Source organism: Hyperoodon ampullatus (assembly GCF_949752795.1).
Source record: "Hyperoodon ampullatus genome assembly, chromosome: 5".
In the NCBI taxonomy this organism is placed as follows: domain Eukaryota; kingdom Metazoa; phylum Chordata; class Mammalia; order Artiodactyla; family Ziphiidae; genus Hyperoodon; species Hyperoodon ampullatus.
This window is the reverse complement of record NC_136918.1, coordinates 80977083-80996185: the sequence shown is the minus strand read 5'-3', so window position 1 is coordinate 80996185 and position 19103 is coordinate 80977083. Positions and strand designations below refer to the sequence as shown.

The 19103-nt window shown below is 42.0% G+C and overlaps 1 protein-coding gene across 1 annotated transcript; it reads right to left on the bottom strand.

The window, feature by feature from the left end:
- Window positions 1–9844: 9844 nt before the first annotated feature.
- On the bottom strand, window positions 9845–17439 carry COX17 (cytochrome c oxidase copper chaperone COX17). The gene is made up of 3 exons (XM_079704881.1): window positions 17213–17439; window positions 14675–14763; window positions 9845–9976 (listed from the first exon to the last, which is right to left on the bottom strand). Exons 1-2 carry the CDS (start codon window positions 17317–17319, stop codon window positions 14679–14681), a joined length of 192 nt encoding a protein of 63 aa, XP_079561007.1. The 5' UTR covers window positions 17320–17439; the 3' UTR covers window positions 9845–9976; window positions 14675–14678.
- Window positions 17440–19103: the final 1664 nt, after the last annotated feature.

Below are 19103 nucleotides of genomic sequence, written 5' to 3'. Positions count from 1 at the left end.
CAGGAAACCTAAATTGTCCTGAGGAAAAGATAGGACTATGGGGCTGAAAACTTCAGCAGTGAGGGATAAAAAAGCAGCCACATCCTGCTTTCTGTTGTCTCCAAACAGAATGAGGAGAGCCCAGCACGGGAGGCACATTTGTGCACCATTTGGAATGCATCTCTCTTGGCACCGGAAGAAAGGGTGACCCCAGACGGATACCATGTTTGGAATTGGAATCCAAGAGGTACTGTCAGTGAGAAAAAACAGGCCAGGCACACAGGCAGGCTGGAAGAGCACTTAACATACCTCCCCAGAGGACAAGATAAGACCTGGGGCAAAAGAGGCAAGTGAGTGAGTGTGTGTGTGTGTGTGTGTGTGTGTGTGTGTGTGTGTGAGTGTGTGAGGGGGTGGACAAAGGGAAAGTGAGCACAGAATTTACTGTCACACCTCAGGCAGGTCACTGTCCAGAGCCCCCTCTGGGAGGGCTGGGGGCTCTCCTGAGGTAGGAGGACACTTCAAGGTCGGAAAGTATGGGACTATTATCAGAAAAAATCCTAACAGTGAGAAGTGGAAAACCCCTTGAAAGCCTTTATGAAGTCACGTTGGAAATATGACTTTATTTGAAATAGGCATTTATTTGACAACCATTAAACAAAATTAGCTATGCAAAGCAGCTTTTTGAATTCTGACTTTCTCCTGCGTGTATGTGGATCTAGTAATAGTTAATACAATGGTAATACATTGCTCAGACCATCACCCCACTGACCCCAATGTTGGCAAATTATAATAACCATCACCTATTGAACACCTACAAAATGGCAGACGTAGATTAGGTATTTTTCATACGCATGATTTAGTCATCACACAACCACTCCAAATAAATATTATCCTCCTTCTACATCTGAAAGAAACTGAGGTTTAGAGAGGTAACAAGTTCCCACAGGTAGTAAGTGACAGAGGCAGGATTTTTTTTTTTAATATAAATTTATTTATTTATTTGTTTTTGGTTGCATTGGAACTTTGTTGCTGCGTGCGGGCTTTCTCTAGTTGCGGTGAGCAGGGACTACTCTTTGTTGCGGTGCGTGGGCTCTCATTGCAGTCACTTCTCTTGTTGCGGAGCACGGGCTTCTAGGCACGCGGGCTTCAGTAATTGTGGCACGTGGTGTCTAGAGCGCAGGCTCAGTAGTTGTGACACTTGAGCTCAGTAGTTGTGGCTCACGGGCTCTAGGCGCACGGGCTTCAGTAGTTGTGGTGCACGGCCCTAGTTGCTCCGCGGCATGTGGGATCTTCCCAGACCAGGGCTCGAACCCGTGTCCCCTGTATTGGCAGGCAGATTCTTAACCACTGCACCACCAGGGAAGTCCCAGAGGCAGGATTTGATCTCATCTGTCCAACTTATTGCTGTGTCCCAAGTAGTTGGCACAGTTAGTGGAGATACAGGACCAGATCCATGACTCCTAACCCCACTCCCCCCAGAAAGTCTGAGGACGTTCAGGAACTTCTGGATGAACCTGGAGTCTACCTTGGGTCATCAATTTGAAATCTGGGAATATGCAAACACTAAACTAAGAAATGTCCCTCTGGCTTCCACATGACTCCTTGATTTTGTTTCCTTACTACCATTACTCCTACACCCCCTGAGGTATGGGGGCGGGGACAGGGGGTGGAGGCACCCAGTAACCTTCCAGAACTATTCAAGTGCTCGATTCATAGGGACCTTTATTATACTGCTAGTAACCTAAGTAAAATTAGTGAGAGATTAGGAATTGTCAAATATGCAGAGGAGTAGAAGTTTTCAACTCAGCACACATTGAGTGCCTGCTATGAGCCAAGCACTTAGAGGATCAAAGATTCCCAAGAGCTTTCACTCTATCAAGGGAGAGATACCTCAAAAAACAACCTCGGGCTTCCTTGGTGGCGCAGTGGTTGAGAGTCCGCCTGCCGATGCAGGAGACACGGGTTCGTGCCCCGGTCCGGGAGGATCCCACATGCCGCGGAGCGGCTGGGCCCGTGGGCCATGGCCGCTGAGCCTGCGCGTCCGGAGCCTGTGCTCCGCAACGGGAGAGGCCACAACAGTGAGAGGCCCGCGTACCGCAAAAAAAACAAAAACAAACAAACAAAAAAACAACCTCAATTCAGTGTGGGAAGCATAGTAACTGAGTTGAGTTTAGGAGAGGTGGCAGCCTAGAAGGAAGGTGGCATTGAAGAAGGAAGACACAGGTGCTAACAAGGAATTTGGGGTGCAGGGGTTGAATTAGCCAGGTAGAGGGAGAAGAGGATGTCTAGTGGTGAGAACAGCAGAAGAAGCATAGGCATGGAGGTGTGAGAATGTACGGCATGTTGAAGCTGGGTTTTTTCTTCTTTAATCACAATCACCTAACCAACAAATGTGCATCTTATTCCCTTCTTTCTAACGTTGAGGGGGAAAATCAGTGGCAAAGGAAAAGAGCTAGAGAGCTTCTGGAGAAGGCCCCATGCCCCACCCCGCCACCCTCGCCCCCAGCCTTTCCCACAGCAACCATTTGAGTCCTTGATGTCATTTCAGCAGTGGAGTTTGGGGATTTCCATATGCTGCTTTTCTGTCACCTGCCTGCCTCCTGGCCAAGCCACCCCCTTTAGCAAGCAGCAGCTGCTCATCCCTCCACCTTAGTCATGCACCCCCTGAGCTGTCAGAGTGGCTGTCTCTGCCAGCTGTGAGCAAGGAAATGAGAAGCACAGGAACAGAGAAACAACCAAGGCTCTGCCCAAGATACAATTTCAAAACAGGTCATCTTTCTCAGCAAGCCTGACCAATGGGCTGGTCCTGATCCCTTAAAGAGCCAGGCAGACCAGCTGACTGCTGCTCTCAGCCTGCCTTCTTTGTCAATCCACAAATGTGCTCATCTGAGCAGAAGGTACTAACATTTGTCAAGCAGTTATTGTTTCCTCATGTCTCCCCATGATACTTTATTTTTAATGGAAGAAACAAGCTCAGAGAGGTTAAGGAACATCCCCACGGTGACAGAGATAGTATGTGAATAGGGGCTAATGCCTAGGCCATTGTGACTCTAAATTGTAGGTTCTCTGTGCTGTACCACCTTGCCAGGTACTTTGGGGAGTTAATATGTGTCCATATGCAGGCTCATTCATTGCTACCAGGGATTTGTGTATGCCACTGGAGTGGCATAAACACCACATGCTACCTGTAGTGACAGTGATGCCTGTGGAGTGGGACCTATGACAGGAATACAGTGAAAAGCTGTATCTTTGTTTTTAAAACCAGGTTTGATAGAAGAAGAAAGAAAAATTGTGTGTCAAAATGGTATGTTCTTATAAGGAAAGCCACAAATATTCAGGCAGAAGCACGGTAAAAAATATTTGGGGGGAATAAAAGGAAAGACACAGGAGTCACATCATTTGTTGAGTCAATTCTATTGAATAAGCATTTACTTAGGACAAAGTATGTGTGCTAGGAACTGGGGATAGAAGATGAGGAAGACAATGAGTGAGGGAGACTGACCCAGAAAGAACTACAACCCCAAAAATACACTTATTGGGCATGTGACCAATGAGACATAAGAGGACGTGTCAGGGAGCTTCTGGAAGAAGTATATTCCGTGGTGGAGACAGTAAGGAGGCCTGCTACCTTTCATCCTGGCTTGAATACAGTTGTGTGATGATATAATGCTTGAAGCTACCACAACCATGAGATAGGAAGGGGTTCAAAGGAAGCACTGATAGGGGAGCAAAGAATTCAGGAAAAACATCACAAGGGAAGATGACATTTAAGCTGGTTTAAAAAGCCGAGTAGGTGTTCCCAGCTACGGGAGGGCATTCCAGGAAGGGAGAACAGAATGTGAAGTCAAGTCCAGAAGTAAAACGAAAATACATGGCATATTCTGGTAACAGAGAACAGTTTGTTATCAGTGAATCAAAGCGAGCATCAGGACACGAGGCAGGAGAGGCAGGCCAGGGCCAGATTATGAAGTCAGCCGGCTACATCATCTCTCCAAGAGTGGTCACGGACCATGGCTGGTCCGACAGCTGTTACTGGTCCATCATGAGATATGGACAGAAACTGAGAGAACTTAAGACATCTTTATACAGTTTGACAGGAAACTTATTAGTCTGTGAATTGGAAAAACTTAAAGTAGTAGTAGTTTACTACTTGTAGTTTGAGAAACTACATGTAGTTTCACCACAGGTAGTTTGAGAAACATTGGTCTTGATGCTTTTAATGCTTTCCTAATGTAGTTATTAAAATCGAACACAGGCATGATTCTAGGCATTGGACACATACTGCTGAGTTGATCTTGGGCAGACACTACTGGTTCCTTATCCATTTCCCCCTTTTCCCCCAGTTTATGGAACTCTGATTTTGCTTGGGCAATATGTAAAGGAGGGTGGGCTTCTCTCCCAGTTGCCAGGGCCTGAAATTAGACTGGTCAAGGGACTTCCCTGGTGGCGCAATGGATAAGACGCTGAGCTCCCAATGCAGGGGGCCCACGTTTGATTCCTGGTCAGGGAAATAGATCCCACATGCATGCTGCAACTAAGAGTTCCCATGCCACAACTAAGGAGCCCACCTGCTGCAACTAAGACCCGGTACAACCAAATAAATAAGTAAATATTTTTTAAAAAACAATAAAAACTGGTATCAAAAAGACTTCCAAGTTAAAAAAAAAAAAAAAGACTGGTCAAATCCAAGCACGATATCCCATTCTCCACAATGGCAACTAGTTTAAGAGTGGACATGTGGGCTTCCCTGGTGGCACAGTGGTTGAGAGTCCGCCTGCTGATGCAGGGGACACGGGTTCGTGCCCCGGTCCGGGAAGATCCCACATGCTGCGGAGCGGCTGGGCCTGTGAGCCATGGCCGCTGAGCCTGCGCGTCTGGAGCCTGTGCTCCGCAACGGGAGAGGCCACAACAGTGAGAGGCCCGCGTACCTCAAAAAAAAAAAAAAAAAAAAAAAAAAAGAGTGGACATGTGACCAATGAGACATAAGAGGACACGTGTGTGGGAGTATCTGGGGAAAAGTATACTCCCTGATAGAGACAGTAAGGAAGCCTACTACCTTTCATCCTGGCTTGAATACAGCTGTATGATGATGTAACGTGTGAAGCCACTGTACCCATGAGATAGGATGAGAAGGTTAAAGAGGAGAAAAATAGAACAAGCCTTGGTTCTTCAAAGTATCACTGAGCCATTGTCTCAAATCTGAAACTTTCAACCTTCAGACTTTATGACAGGAGATAAATTACATTTATTGCTTAAGTCTCTGTAGTTGGGTATTCTGGTACTCACAGTTGAAGGCGTTCAGATTCCGATCTCCCTAAGGATCTCCGTAAGGACTACTCTTCAACCAACAGTTCTCCAAACATCTGCTGATTGTTTTATTCTATGAAAACTGAACGTCATATGACTTGTTATGTGCTACCAATAATTTTCTCTCAAAAGTCTGAGTAAACTGAGAGGAATTGCTCCTCTAAACTCAATTTGACCAATCAGGATGACTTGGTTGTTAAGTGAACACGATGATTTAGTGCAAAGTTGGTTGTCTACTCAATACCCATTTACCATATACCACTTCCTCCTTGTAACAGAATTCCAGTTTTGTTCTGATATCTCACCTACACATGGATCCAAGGAGGAAATCCTGTTTAAGCTAGTCAGCAAAGGGCATTCTGTTGACAATTATTATTGGTCCATAAAAATACACATAACCTAATTTGGCTCAATCAGACCAAAAAAAGGGTGGGTGGGTGTGGGGACTTCATGCCTTAGGAATGATTTCTCTTTCCTCTACTGCACTTGAACAAGAAAGTAGATTATTAGCTTCATTAGTCCTAGGAGAGAGCTCTGAGATGAAAATAACTTGAGTCTTGGATAGCACCACTGAGCCTTGATATCACTGCATCTAGAGCTTGCCCTAACCCTGGACTGCCAGTTATGTGTTTCCCTTGATGAGGATTTTGTATTACTTAGCTGTCAAAAGCACCATAATTAACACAGATAGAACTACCACCTAGCAGTTTATAATAGCTAAAGAAACACTGGGTATAGTCACACACGCACTCTTTTAAGGAAAATATTTATCATAGCACTGAATATTCAACTTTATATTTTTATAGCTTATATACATATATCCACCAGAATATAAGCTCTTTGAGAGCAGGCCATGTCTTACTAATCTTTGTTCACTACTTAGCACATAGTTGGCATTTAGTATGTCCTCAGTGAATGTTGAGTCAAGCAGCCTCTATTCTTGAGGACAGGGGATATGTCTGATTCACACATAAATACTCAACACTTAGGGCAGTTCCTTGCACATAATAAGCCTTCACTAAATATGTACTGAGTGAATAAATGAATTTACAACTATGAATATATGATGTTTATATTAGACACCTGGTACAGGAAAGAACATTGGGCTTTTGGGCTTGAACTCTAATGACCAAGACTCACATCCCAGGTCACCAGATATTTAACCAGAGCAACTTCCTTAACCTGAGTGCCTGTACTCACCTGTAAAATGGGGATTATAGTTTCTCCATCACCCTCACATCAGACCTGCAGAAGGTATAGTTAACCTAATGGAGACCTTGCTTAGGGACATGGTCCTGTTCTTATCAACCTTCAAGGCAAATGTTTCATGTTAGACGAAGGGAACTAATTATAGAGAATAGTGTGAATGTATCTGTATTGAGATTTGGGGATGTATTGTGAATAGCGGAGGCTTAGCAAAGAGGTATGTGGTGGTCAGAATGTGGTGATCACCTATTAGGAAGCTAAGTTCTTCATTTTTCAAATTATTGTGGTGACATCTATTACTGTTAGTATCAAAATGCTGCACATGATTTCTGGGAAGGCTTAAGCACTAGGGAAGGGTGGGCAGAGGGTCTTGTGAGATGTACTTTTAACTATGGCAGATGTCAAGAAGGGTGTGTTAATTCTTTACACATCAGGTGAGCGTATCAAACTGGCAAAGGCTGAAAAAAATTAACCTTGCCAAGAGCTTAGGGAAACAGGCACCCACAGGTACTAAGGTATTATAAATGGGCACCCCCTTTCTAGAGATCAGTCAGGCAGTACTCATCCAAAGCCTTGAAAACTCTGGCCCATCCTTAGTTAAATGATTAGTAAAGATACTTGTAAAGACTTTCCTATGGGGCTTCCCTGGTGGCGCAGTGGTTGAGAGTCCGCCTGCCGATGCAGGGGACATGGGTTCATGCCCCGGTCCGGGAAGATCCCACATGCCGCAGAGCGGCTGGGCCCGTAAGCCATGGCCGCTGAGCCTGCGCATCCGGAGCCTGTGCTCCGCAACGGGAGAGGCCACAACAGTGAGAGGCCCGCGTACAAAAAAAAAAAAAAAGACTTTCCTATGGAAACTTCCATTGCAGTATTATAATGGAGTAGCAAAAAAACAAAAATAAAAAGTGAACATACATGCGAAAGAGATAAATGGCAAGATGGTCACCAAAAAGTGGCCCTATTGTAGACTGGTGGGATTTCAGGTGACTTCTTTCTTTCTTCCTTACATGTTTCCATAAAACCAGCCAGCAAAACAATGTATTTTAAAATCAGAAATAGGGCTTCCCTGGTGGTGCAGTGGTTGAGAGTCCGCCTGCCGATGCAGGGGACACGGGTTCGTGCCCCGGTCTGGGAAGATCCCACATGCCGCGGAGCAGCTGGGTCCGTGAGCCATGGCCACTGGGGCTGTGCGTCCAGAGCCTGTGCTCCGCAAAGGGAGAGGCCACAGCAGTGAGAGGCCCGCGTACCGCAAAAAAAAAAAAAAATTAAATAAATAAATAAAATCAGAAATAATTTAGGTATCTGTTATGTATCCTGTTCAATTCTGAGACCCAATTCCTAGAAGGGTATCTGACACACAGCAGGAATTCTATAAAACATCTGATTGTTGAATGTATGTAGATAGGGAATTGGTAAGCCATAGAGTAGATTTATACATAGCTACTACAACTCATATTGTAGAACTGAACTCACAGGTGGTAAAATATATTAAGGGGAGAAGGTAATTAATAGTGATTGCATTAAAAATATGTAGTATAGAAAAATGATCTAATTTTTTGTTTTAGAAAAATGTATAAGAAAAGTTTGGAACAGCAAAAATTAACATTGGGAGATGATAAGGTTAGGGATTTTCTTTTTTTTTCCTTTTGTAGTCCCAGGACATATTCAAGCAGAATCTGGATAACCACCTGCCAAGGATCTGTATTGGGTGGGAAGTTGATTCACATCATCTGCCTTAGGAGTCCAAGATTCTATTCTTCACCCTAAAAGAATGCTCTGAAAACTATAAAGTGCTTACTATCAATAAAAACTCTACATCCAAACGAATATTAAAGTGAAAAATATGAATACAGACTCAAAGAATTAGAGAATGTTAGTAACACTGAATGTTACAGTGCCAAATGCTTTATGTACACCATTTCAATGCGTAAGCACAATCTTGTAACTTAGGTATTGCTACTCTCCCTGTTTTTTTCTTTCAGATGAGAAAAACAGACACAAACGGTTGACTTGCTTGAGGTCACATAGCCAGCTGTTGAACTTAAGTCTGTCACACTTTGAAGCCATGCTCTTAATTAACTAGGAAGGAATCTTAGGGAACATTTTAGTTCAGCTCTTTTGTAAGAGGCAGTTTTCCAATCGTGATACATGGACCCTACATATTCACTTATTTGTTTCTCAGTGTCTTTTGTTGTTGAGATCTAAAACTCCATTTACTTGAAGACAGAATATGACCAATTGTCTCATTAGCTCATAAGCAGCTAATAGGACCACAGGGCTTGTATTACAAGATTTGTTTATACCACAGTCATCCCTCAGGATCCTGGGGGATTGGTTCCAGGACCCCTGTGGATACTGAAATCTGCATTTGCTCAAGTCCCTTATATATTGATAAAATGGTGTTGTTTTTCTATATAACTTAAGCATATCCTCCTATATACTTTAAATCATCTTCTGATCACTTACAATACATAATAAAATGTAAATGTTATGCAAATACTTGTAAATACAATGTAAACAGCTGTAAACACTATGTAAATAGTTGAAAAAGCAGCAAACTCAAGTTTTACTGGAATTCACCCACCCCCACCCCCCAGTATTTTTGATCTAAGGTTGGTTGAATCCACAGATGAGGAACCCACAGGTATTCTTTTTTTAAATGTCTTTATTGGAGTATAATTGCTTTACCATGGTGTGTTAGTTTCTGCTTTATAACAAAGTGAATCTGCTATACATATACATATATCCCCATATCTCCTCGCTCTTGCGTCTCCCTCCCACCCTCCCTATCCCACCCCTCTAGGTGGTCACAAAGCACCGAGCTGATCTCCCTGTGCTATGCGGCTGCTTCCCACTAGCTATCTATTTTGGTAGTATATATAAGTCCACGCCACTCTCTCACTTTGTCCCAGCTTACCCTTCCCCCTCCCCGTGTCCCCAAGTCCATTCTCTACATCTGCGTCTTTATTCCCGTCCTGCCCCTAGGTTCTTCATAAACTTTTTTTTTTTTTAATATTCCATATATGTTAGCATACGGTATTTATTTTTCTCTTTCTGACTGACTTCACTCTGTATGTCAGTCTCTAGGTCCATCCATCTCACTACAAATAACTCAATTTTGTTTCTTTTTATGGCTGAGTAATATTCCATTGTATATATGTGCCACATCTTATTTATCCATTCATCTGTCAGTGGACACTTAGGCTGATTCCATGTCCTGGCTATTGTAAATAGAACTGCAATGAACATTGTGGTACATAACTCTTTTTGAATTATCGCCACAGGTACTCTTTAAGAAAAATAAATACATAAACGCCATGTGAGGAACACAAAAAGAAACACACCTGAAGACTTTTGACCAGGGATATTCTCCTTTTTTTTAATAAGTTATAAATACTTTTTAATTTATCAATGTTCATCAAAGAGCTCCCAAAATTAAATCTTCTTCATTTTTCAGGAATTATTCATTCCCAGAGCAGACCACCTGCAGAAAAAGATGTATTTTAGAAAGTCAGGTTTCAAGCATCATGTCAGACCTATGGAGTCAGGGAATTAAGATGCTAGAAATGAATGCCTCAGCTGAGGACTATTAACTAACTGCCACAATTATTCTAAACCAGTCATGAAATAAAAGATCCATATTTTAAAATTCTATTTGTTTAAATAAAAACATCACGGAAACTGTTCAATCCATTACAAGGTTTAACCTTTAAAGTCTTTGTTGAAGTAAAAACTATACATTTATTTATTTTCTCAAAAACATCTTCCACAAAAGACTAAGGGAGTTTACTTTTGCAGATACTAAAGAGAAGAGAACTGTAGCCTCCTCCGTTCTGACTCAAGTGTTTGGCAAAGATCCATGAAGTGGAAGGCAGAAGGTCAGCTCTGTACACAGGCATGTCCTGTGGAAAGTTACTCAATCCCAAGGGCAAAGTAAGGGTAACACTTCTGAAATGAATTTGGAAAGATCAAAAAGGGACAGCAGCAGAGGATGCGGTTGCTGGTGTACCAGGCTTCTCTCCAGACAGCTGGCAGCCACACCACCCCCACCCCCAACCCCTATCCCAGAAGACAGGAACAATGCTATAAAGGTAACTGAGTAATTTGGGCTAGCCAACTCTTCAAGTCTAATTCAAGCGCTTCCCTCACCTAGCTATTCCCTGCATTTGGTTTAGAAAAGAAGATAAGCCTTAACAACAATATAAATATATAAACTCTCTCTTTTCTAAGGCTCAAAGGAAGAATACACTTAAAGATAAGCAAAAATGAAGCCACTCAACATTTCAAGAGATAGCAGTCTATATAGCATTGCTACCGCTTTTGTTACCGGCTACTATACATCAGGAGGGGCTACCCACTGAAAGCCTCTGGGTACAAAGTCCTTGACAGAAGAGACCCTGTGTCTTCTCATCTTGGCATTTTCTAGAGTTTTAAACAATAGATATCTATTGAATGAATAAACGTTCAAATAGCAGAAATGACCCTTTTTCTTGACTCTCAGGATATTTTGATACATCATCAGTTGTCTCCTTGTGTGTTTTTTTTGTGTGAACTATTAAGTTCTGTTAAGCTTAATAAATACTGAGTATCACCACCACTCAGTGCCGGTCCTTTAATTTCTTTCAATGATTTTAGCCCCCGAGCTGGATTCTCTAGGTTCCTCCTGGCTCCTAAAGGCAGAAAGATCCCAGCTGCCATTTCCTCTTTACATTTCTAAGCAGGTTTTAGGTTCCTCTAGTTTCTCTTTCAGTAAAAGAGGCAGTCAAAAGATAGATGGGAATAGAATCACCACCATCACACCCTGTTTTTCCTTAGGAGTAGTTTTCAAGTCTCTGCCTTTGCTGCTATTAAATATTTAGACAATTTATATTTATTTATACCATCCCTACTACGTCTTCAGCTTAAGCCAGTGGCTCTTAAAGAGGGGGACACTTGAAAATTATCTAGGAGCTTCTGAGTCAACCGGTACAGTTCAGGGCTCAGGCTTGTGAATTTTGGAAACCATTCCTCGGGTGATTATAAAGGTACACTTACTTTCATACTAAGTCCAATTTACTGGATTCAAGGTACAATTAAGATCTATCTTATTTAGAAAATAACATTAAAATCTACAAAGGTTTTTGAATTAAGGGTTTCATGATCATTACTGGGAAGATCTAAGATTGCAAAATATTTTTCCTTTGAAGCTGTCCTCGGAAAAATGTGGTCTAATAGTCTAAGAGATACCAATTTAGTTAAGTTTATCTTATAACAGTGCAGACAGTAGCACTGGATTGTGCCCTACAGTCACTGACCTGGTTACTGAGTTATATACACCTATACATTTCAACAACAGGTCTTTGTAATTAGCATTCAAAATAAAGTTTTAGGATTGAAGTTCAAGACTATTTGTAATCCTAAAAATGAATATGTTGGAATAAAATCTCTTTAAGTGCAAGGAGTGAAGTATAAAGTGTTTGAGATTTGGAGAGTAAAAAAGACCTAGATTCTAGTTTGAATGCCACCACCTATCCACTCTTAACTTGAGAAAGTCATTTTTTGACTTCACTGTCCTTCCATTTCCCCATGGGGGCCAGGGAAATAGGACACCTGGGACCAATGTAGATCCAAACACCTGTTCTTCCTCCAAAAGTAGTATCATGCTGAAAATTTAAAAATGATTATTTTCAATTCTTGGAAAGGCCCTACGTGGATTCAGATTCTTCTTTTTGTAACCAGGATTCAAAAGTAATCGGGACATATATTAAACAGACCTCAACAGAATGTCTGCTATCCATGACTCCCAAGATACGGCTCTTCTGTTCTGGTTTCTCTTTGACAGTTTACAAAGCCTATTCACACATATATCATTTAATCATCATAATGACTCTAATGAAGTAGTTTGGCCATGTACTGTTCTCCTTTACACATGAGAAAACTAAGGTTCAGAAAGTTAAGGACTTGCCCAAGATGGTACAATCAGTTAAACATCAGGTCTTCTAAGTCCAAAGCTCTTGCATTTTCTTTTATACACAAATGAAGTACAAAGGAATCACTCTTACTCTCTGTCCCAATAACATAGAAAACTATGATATCTTCTGGTCCTCGTGAATATATGCTAGTTATAGCAATAATTGTATCACCTGTGAGGTCCACATGAAGTCCAAGAGACTTCTGATGCTCCTGAAAATTAGCATTTTTAAAAATCACCCTTTTTGTCAATGCAGGCTTAACCCTAAGCAACAGCTAACAAAACTGACTAGGAAGAAAGTTAGATTAGGAACAAGGAAATCATGTACAAATGTTGAGATTTCATGTCTTTGAAATAATCAATAGTTATACTTTTTAAGAAAAGCTCCCCACAACCATATTTACTTCTTTTACAAAATGATTCACCATGGGATTTCTTTAAATAACCATCTAATCTTAAAGGCACTTAAGTATATCATGTATACACAGATATCATACCATGTGTAAAATCACAAAATATATTATGGTTCTCTTTTTATAAATGAAAAAGTGAAATCCAGACAGGATTAATGTCTTGATGAATACAGATGTAGCTAAAGTAAAACACATGCTAAGCTAGAGAACAGGAGAACCAAAGTTAAGCCTCAGGACTTCCAGCCTAGACTGTTTTCCAGTACACAGTGATACTTCTTATCAGCTGGGGACAGATTCCTTATCCCTCCTTTTTCACAGCTCAGTGAGGAAGACTGGCCACATGTAAAATTCCAAAGAGGCAGGAAAGAGGTGAAAGGGAAAGGAGCCAGGCTCTCTATTACTCCTACATTGGTATGTAGCTTTGGCATTATCTCTCAGCTATTATTAAGTTCTAAGTGGTGGTGTGGTGTGGATCTTACGGGGGAGTAAGAGCACCAAGCAGAGGGAGCCTCTGGAGACAGAGGTTCCAGTTCTGACCCTGCCTATAGGAAGTCACTTCATATCTATAGGCCTTAGTTTCCTCATTTATTGATTTAACAATCCTCTATTGAGCACCTACTATGTGCCAGGCACTGTTACTGGTCCTGGAGGTATGCCAGTGAGTAAACAGAAAATTTCTGTCTCAGAACTTACATTCTAATTGAAGTAAAGCAATTTGGATGATAAATAAATACAAAATATGCAGGCAATGGTGTAGCCTAGCCACTAGCCATATGTGGCTATTAAAATAAAAAAACAAACATACAAAAAATTCAGTTCCTCAGCTTTACTAGCCACATTTCAAGGGCTCCAGAGCCACATATGGCTAGTGGCTACCATACTGTTGAGTGCAGGCACAGAATGTTTTTATTATCACAGACAGTTCTACTGGACAGTGCCAGGATAGAGTGGGGATAGACGGGGAACAGATGCTATTTTAGATGGAATGTTGATGAAAAGCCTCTCCAGTTAGGAGGCTTGAAAACAGATCTGAAAACAGATCTGAAGTGAGGGAGTAAGTCAAGTTGCTATCTGAAGGAAGAGGTTCCAAACAAAAGGAGATAATTTATTTGTGGTTTTGTTGTATACACATCACTTAACGTCCCTTTCAGCATTAAAATTTGAATTCAAAGTTCTTCAAAAAATGGTCTGAGGTTTTAGTTTTATTAGAATAAAGCATGGTACAAAAGAAGCTGCAACAGTTCCATTTCTGTTTTGCAGAAAGCAATGCTTCCATGTGCTGCCTACTCTGTATTTAAAAACACTTCCTAAAAACTCACAAGATTAGAAACAAAAAATAGAGAACATTTCCCTTTTAAGTCAGACAACTGAATATTTTGAACCTCCTAAGCCATGATTCCTCTGTCTCTAACATAACTCTAAAGGCTTTTGCCAAGCCCTTTCTTGAAAGCTAAATTCTCCCCTTCCCAAATCCACCAAACAACTCTAATTTTTTTTTTTTTTTTTGGCTGCACCATGCATCATGCAGGATCCCTACCAACCAGAGATTAAACCCAGGTCCCCTGCAGTGGAAGCGTGGAGTCTTAACCACCAGAAGCCAGGGAAGTCCCACCCCTCTCAATTTATTAGCATCATTTACTCCATACACTAGAAACTGAGACGTTATCTTTCCAGTGATACTTAGGCATGTTAGATTAACCAGGTGAACTACCTTTCAGACAGAATGCTGCCCAATGATCGCTAAATCTGTAAAGCAATACACAAATTTGAAGCAATCAGCCTATGTATTACCTTCCCAATAAGACAGTAGCATGCTCACCATTTCATATCTTAAATCCCAGGGCTTTCATGCATTCCTTGTGGGCCTCAATTAGGGGTCCACAGTTCTCTTCTCCTTTCTCAATGATGCTATAAAACAAAATGTACTTGTTATCTAACAAAGTAGGCACTAAGCACATTAGTAGTAAATAAGCATGCAAGATAGTGATGGAGAGTGAGGCCGAACACGGATCTCACTGAATACAACTGGAGTTTTTTTTTTTTTTTTTTTTAATAAATTTATTTATTTATTTATTTTTGGCTGTGTTGGGTCTTCGTTTCTGTGCGAGGGCTTTCTCTAGTTGTGGCAAGCGGGGGCCACTCTTCATCGCGGTGCGCGGGCCTCTCACTGTCACGGCCTCTCCCGTTGCGGAGCATAGGCTCCAGATGCGCAGGCTCAGTAGTTGTGGCTCACGGGCCCAGTCGCTCCGTGGCATGTGGGATCTTCCCAGACCAGGGCTCGAACCCGTGTCCCCTGCATCGGCAGGCAGACTCCCAACCACCGCGCCACCAGGGAAGCCCCAACTGGAGTTTTAAAAAATGCTATTATACCAAATGGCTTTGTTTTATTGGCTCTTGTGATACTTCCTTGCCCATGAAAATGTCCCACAGATAACTAGTTTTGGGGGGGGCACGGAGGAATCTGATTAGAAGAAATAATTATGCATATTAAATATTGCCTCTAGACAATATCCAAGGAATAATACTGCTCTATAATGAAATAAACTGAATAAAAATGTTAATGGACAGAAAGCAGAGCTTAATTTTTTGCCTATCCCAGAGGAATTAAATTTTTGATTCTGCTCTACATTCAAATACACCTAAGTAAATCTACTTCTAACCACAAGACACCCAACACAAAGAGCAAAAAAACATTTCGCTGCCAAGAGCAGCCTGATGAGCCCCACTCATGATGATCAAAGAACTTTTTACTTGTAAAATTCACAAAGGAAAGACTAGGACCACACAGCTTTATTTCTAAGGGCCTAAAAATGTAATTTTAGCACAGAATCAAGTTAAGCCAAATTCAACTACAAAAAAAAATTGACTCCTGACTCTAGATATTTTGGGAGAAGCCATAGCGGTCAGAGGTAATTGATGCAGAAGGAATTTAAAGAAAGGTAGGTTCTCCTTCCTTCTAAATCCTACATATCCTTCAATAACTTTAAGGGCTGTCTGCTTGGGATAGCAAGCTCCTTATGAAACTAATAGATAGCCCTCCCTGATCGTTTACTGAATGCTGTACTGTGCTAGGCACTTGATGTGGCTTATAGCACAGTAATCCTGGAGGCAGATACTTTTATTAGGCCCATTTTACAGATATGAGGCAGATATGTTAAATAATTTGCTCAAGGTCACAAAGCTGGTTGGTGGACCAGAATTCAAACCCTGACACTGGATCCCAGACTCTTAATCATGATACAATAATATCTGAAGGTTCAATAAGTACTTACTGTTAAAGTGTGTAAGTATAGTTACCGATCATAGTAGTCTTTCAATTCTCCCTTCACAGTATTATTTGCAAAGTACTGAGTATTAATAAAAAGCACTGAGCTCCTACAACTTTATTCCCCCTCTATGCCACTTATGACCTCTTTACTTTCTATGTGAAGCCAAAAAGGGGCTGGAGGGAGAGGTGTACATTCACATTATCTGAAGATTTCTTCTGAGATTTGTTCCACAATAGAGACTGTATACCAGCGGTCCCCAACCTTTTTGGCACCAGAGACCAGTTTTGTGGACAATTTTTCCACAGGGTCGGGGTGGGGGTGGGTAGGTGTTAGTTCAAGCTGTAATGCGAGCGATGGGGGAATAGTTCAGGCTGTAATGAGAGCAATGGGGAGCTGGGGAGCGGCAGATGAAGCTTCACTCGCCCGTAGCTCATAGCTCATGGCTCGCTGTGCAGCCCGGTTGGGGGCCCTTGCTGTATAAAATAGCTGTATACAATAAGAACAAAACCTTTTGCGGGTTGATGGTATTGTAGATGTACTATTCTCAACACTATAATGTCATCTATGTCATAGCCTGGTTGATTTTTAAATCATCTATCTAAAAGCGGTGGGGTTAAGGGGATCTTCCCTACTGTTAAGAAACAAACGTACCCGGTCCTGTGTCCTACTATGTCTAAATTTTGGGAGAAATTACCAGAAAACCTTCTCTTTGATACTGCCAAACCTGATACAGCAATCATTAACTTTAATGCTCCATCAACTTTAAGCTCCTTTAAATCAAGCAGCATCTTTACCCGTTTCTACGTCTTCGGACCTAAGGCTGTGCTTGACCTATAACAGATGCTCAGAAACCCTTTGCAGTAAAGAATGAACGGACGAAGCGATCTCTCTCCAATCCCCTCATGTTTCCCCAGCCTGAGCTATAGGCTCAGTCTACAGACAGCTGACTGCGAACCCTACAGGGCTCTACAACCCTCAAGAGCGCCGCACGACAAAGCGAGGGCCACGACCAGCTCCACGCGGGGCAGAGGCGCCCGAACTCAGCGCGCGGAGCCAGCCGGCCGCCCCCTCCCTGACTGCGCACTGACCACGCATCGCGCGCCTTCTTGGTCTCCGGGCAGGCGCAGCAGGGCTTCACAGGCTTCTTCTCCTGCGACTCAGATGGGGCAGGGCTTGCGGCCGCCAGACCAGGCATTTTTCGCGCCAAAAGCAGCAACTAGTACAGACACCCTAAACTCTCCAACCTCCGCAAACGCCGCCGATTAGCCCGCAATCGCTTCCGGCAGTCGCTGTGAAAAGAACAGGAAGTCCTACCTCCTTCTGACAATTGGGGGTGGGGGGAAGGAGAAGAAGGGATTAAAAAGGGAAAAAAGGCGCGTGCGCAGAAGAGGCAAAATGAAGCCATTAACGCGAGAGCGCCTCTTCGGCGCAGGCGCAGAGAGGCGAGATGAAAGTGCCGCGAGTTTGTAAATAGACGTGGGGAGGACACACAAAGGATGAACGTAGTAAGGCTACTCAGAGATATCTCAACCCTACACCCACCACGAATGTCGAAAACCGAAGCCCGAGAAGGTGAAATGACTTGTCCACGCCAAACAAGAGAAACCACTAGCGAAAGCCAGTTCCTCTTGAATATGAGATTAGTTCCCAGTATTTTATGCTCAGCATTATCTGCCTTTTTATTGTCCTCTCCACCCCCCTTCAATTTGAACAATCCAATTCACAGGTTTTGAAAAAAAAATTCCTCTGCTACTCATACCTCACCCCACACGCTTTAAATCCTCAGCCAGTTGGTATTTATAGCTCCCTCTCCAACTGATTTGATTTCAGTATGAATTGTCCAGTCACAGGGCAAATATACCGGTTAGAAAAGTGCTTTTTCCTCGCCATTTCTCAAACTCAATTAACACCTATCTACCTAAGTAGATAAGTAAACTGGTGCCTACGTTATTTGCAATATAATGCCCATAACCATTGCGGGTTTTTTTTTTGCAGAGAATTGTGGGAGAAAGAATGAACTTATTTTTTAAAGCAGGACTTCCAGGCGTTCGTAAAATAGCTGCCTAGGGATAGATATTTTGGGTAATCAAACTTTCAGTATCACCTAACCGAGGTTTGTTTCTGTATTTCAGAGATTTAGCTCAGGGAATCCTGAGGTGTGTCTGTGAACTGGTGCCGTGTAGGAGTAATTTCTATATTTGTATTTTCGAAGATACTAAGACCATCCCCATTTCGTCATCTAAAAACTACTAATTAGCATGATTTTTACTTCATTCTGCATTGATATGTTTAGTAATACAACATCCTGTCCTTACATTCTCCTGAAGTCACCCTTATCCACTATTCTTTCAACTAGCTGTTCACTCCCATTGTTCAGTTATCTTGCTACTCAAAGAGTGCTTCTTGAACTGGCAACGTCGACATCGCTTGTAAATGTAGTATACTATAAACACAGTTCAACAAATCAATGGGGAAAAGAAAATCAACTGGAAAAAATTAAATTCCACATCTAGATGTGAAAGGTCAAACTAAGAAATTAATAGAAGATAGTAGAGGAGATTATCTTTATACCAAGGGGTGCGGAACAACCTGTTTGACGGCATTTCAAAAGAACAAATTGTAAGTAAAAAATTGATGAAGTTAATTACATGAAAATAAAGGCTTAAAGATTTACAAAGACATGCTAAGTTATTTAAACTGTTACCCATACCTGCCCCTAAGAGCTAAAGGATCCTTGCCTTGATTTATCTCTTTGCTTATTTCAAAGCACCTGGTATTTGTCAAAGATGTTTTACAGCTGTCCTTACAGGAATGTGCAGTGGTCAGCAAACCTGAACCGACTCTGACTTCACCACAGAAATGTTTCTGCGCAGATGAAACCTGGCAGTGTCCAAAAGTTACCTTTGCTTCATTACTATGCTAAAATCTCCACCCAGGGGGGAAACTTGCACTTTGCTAGGCACAATCCATGCAGTGTGC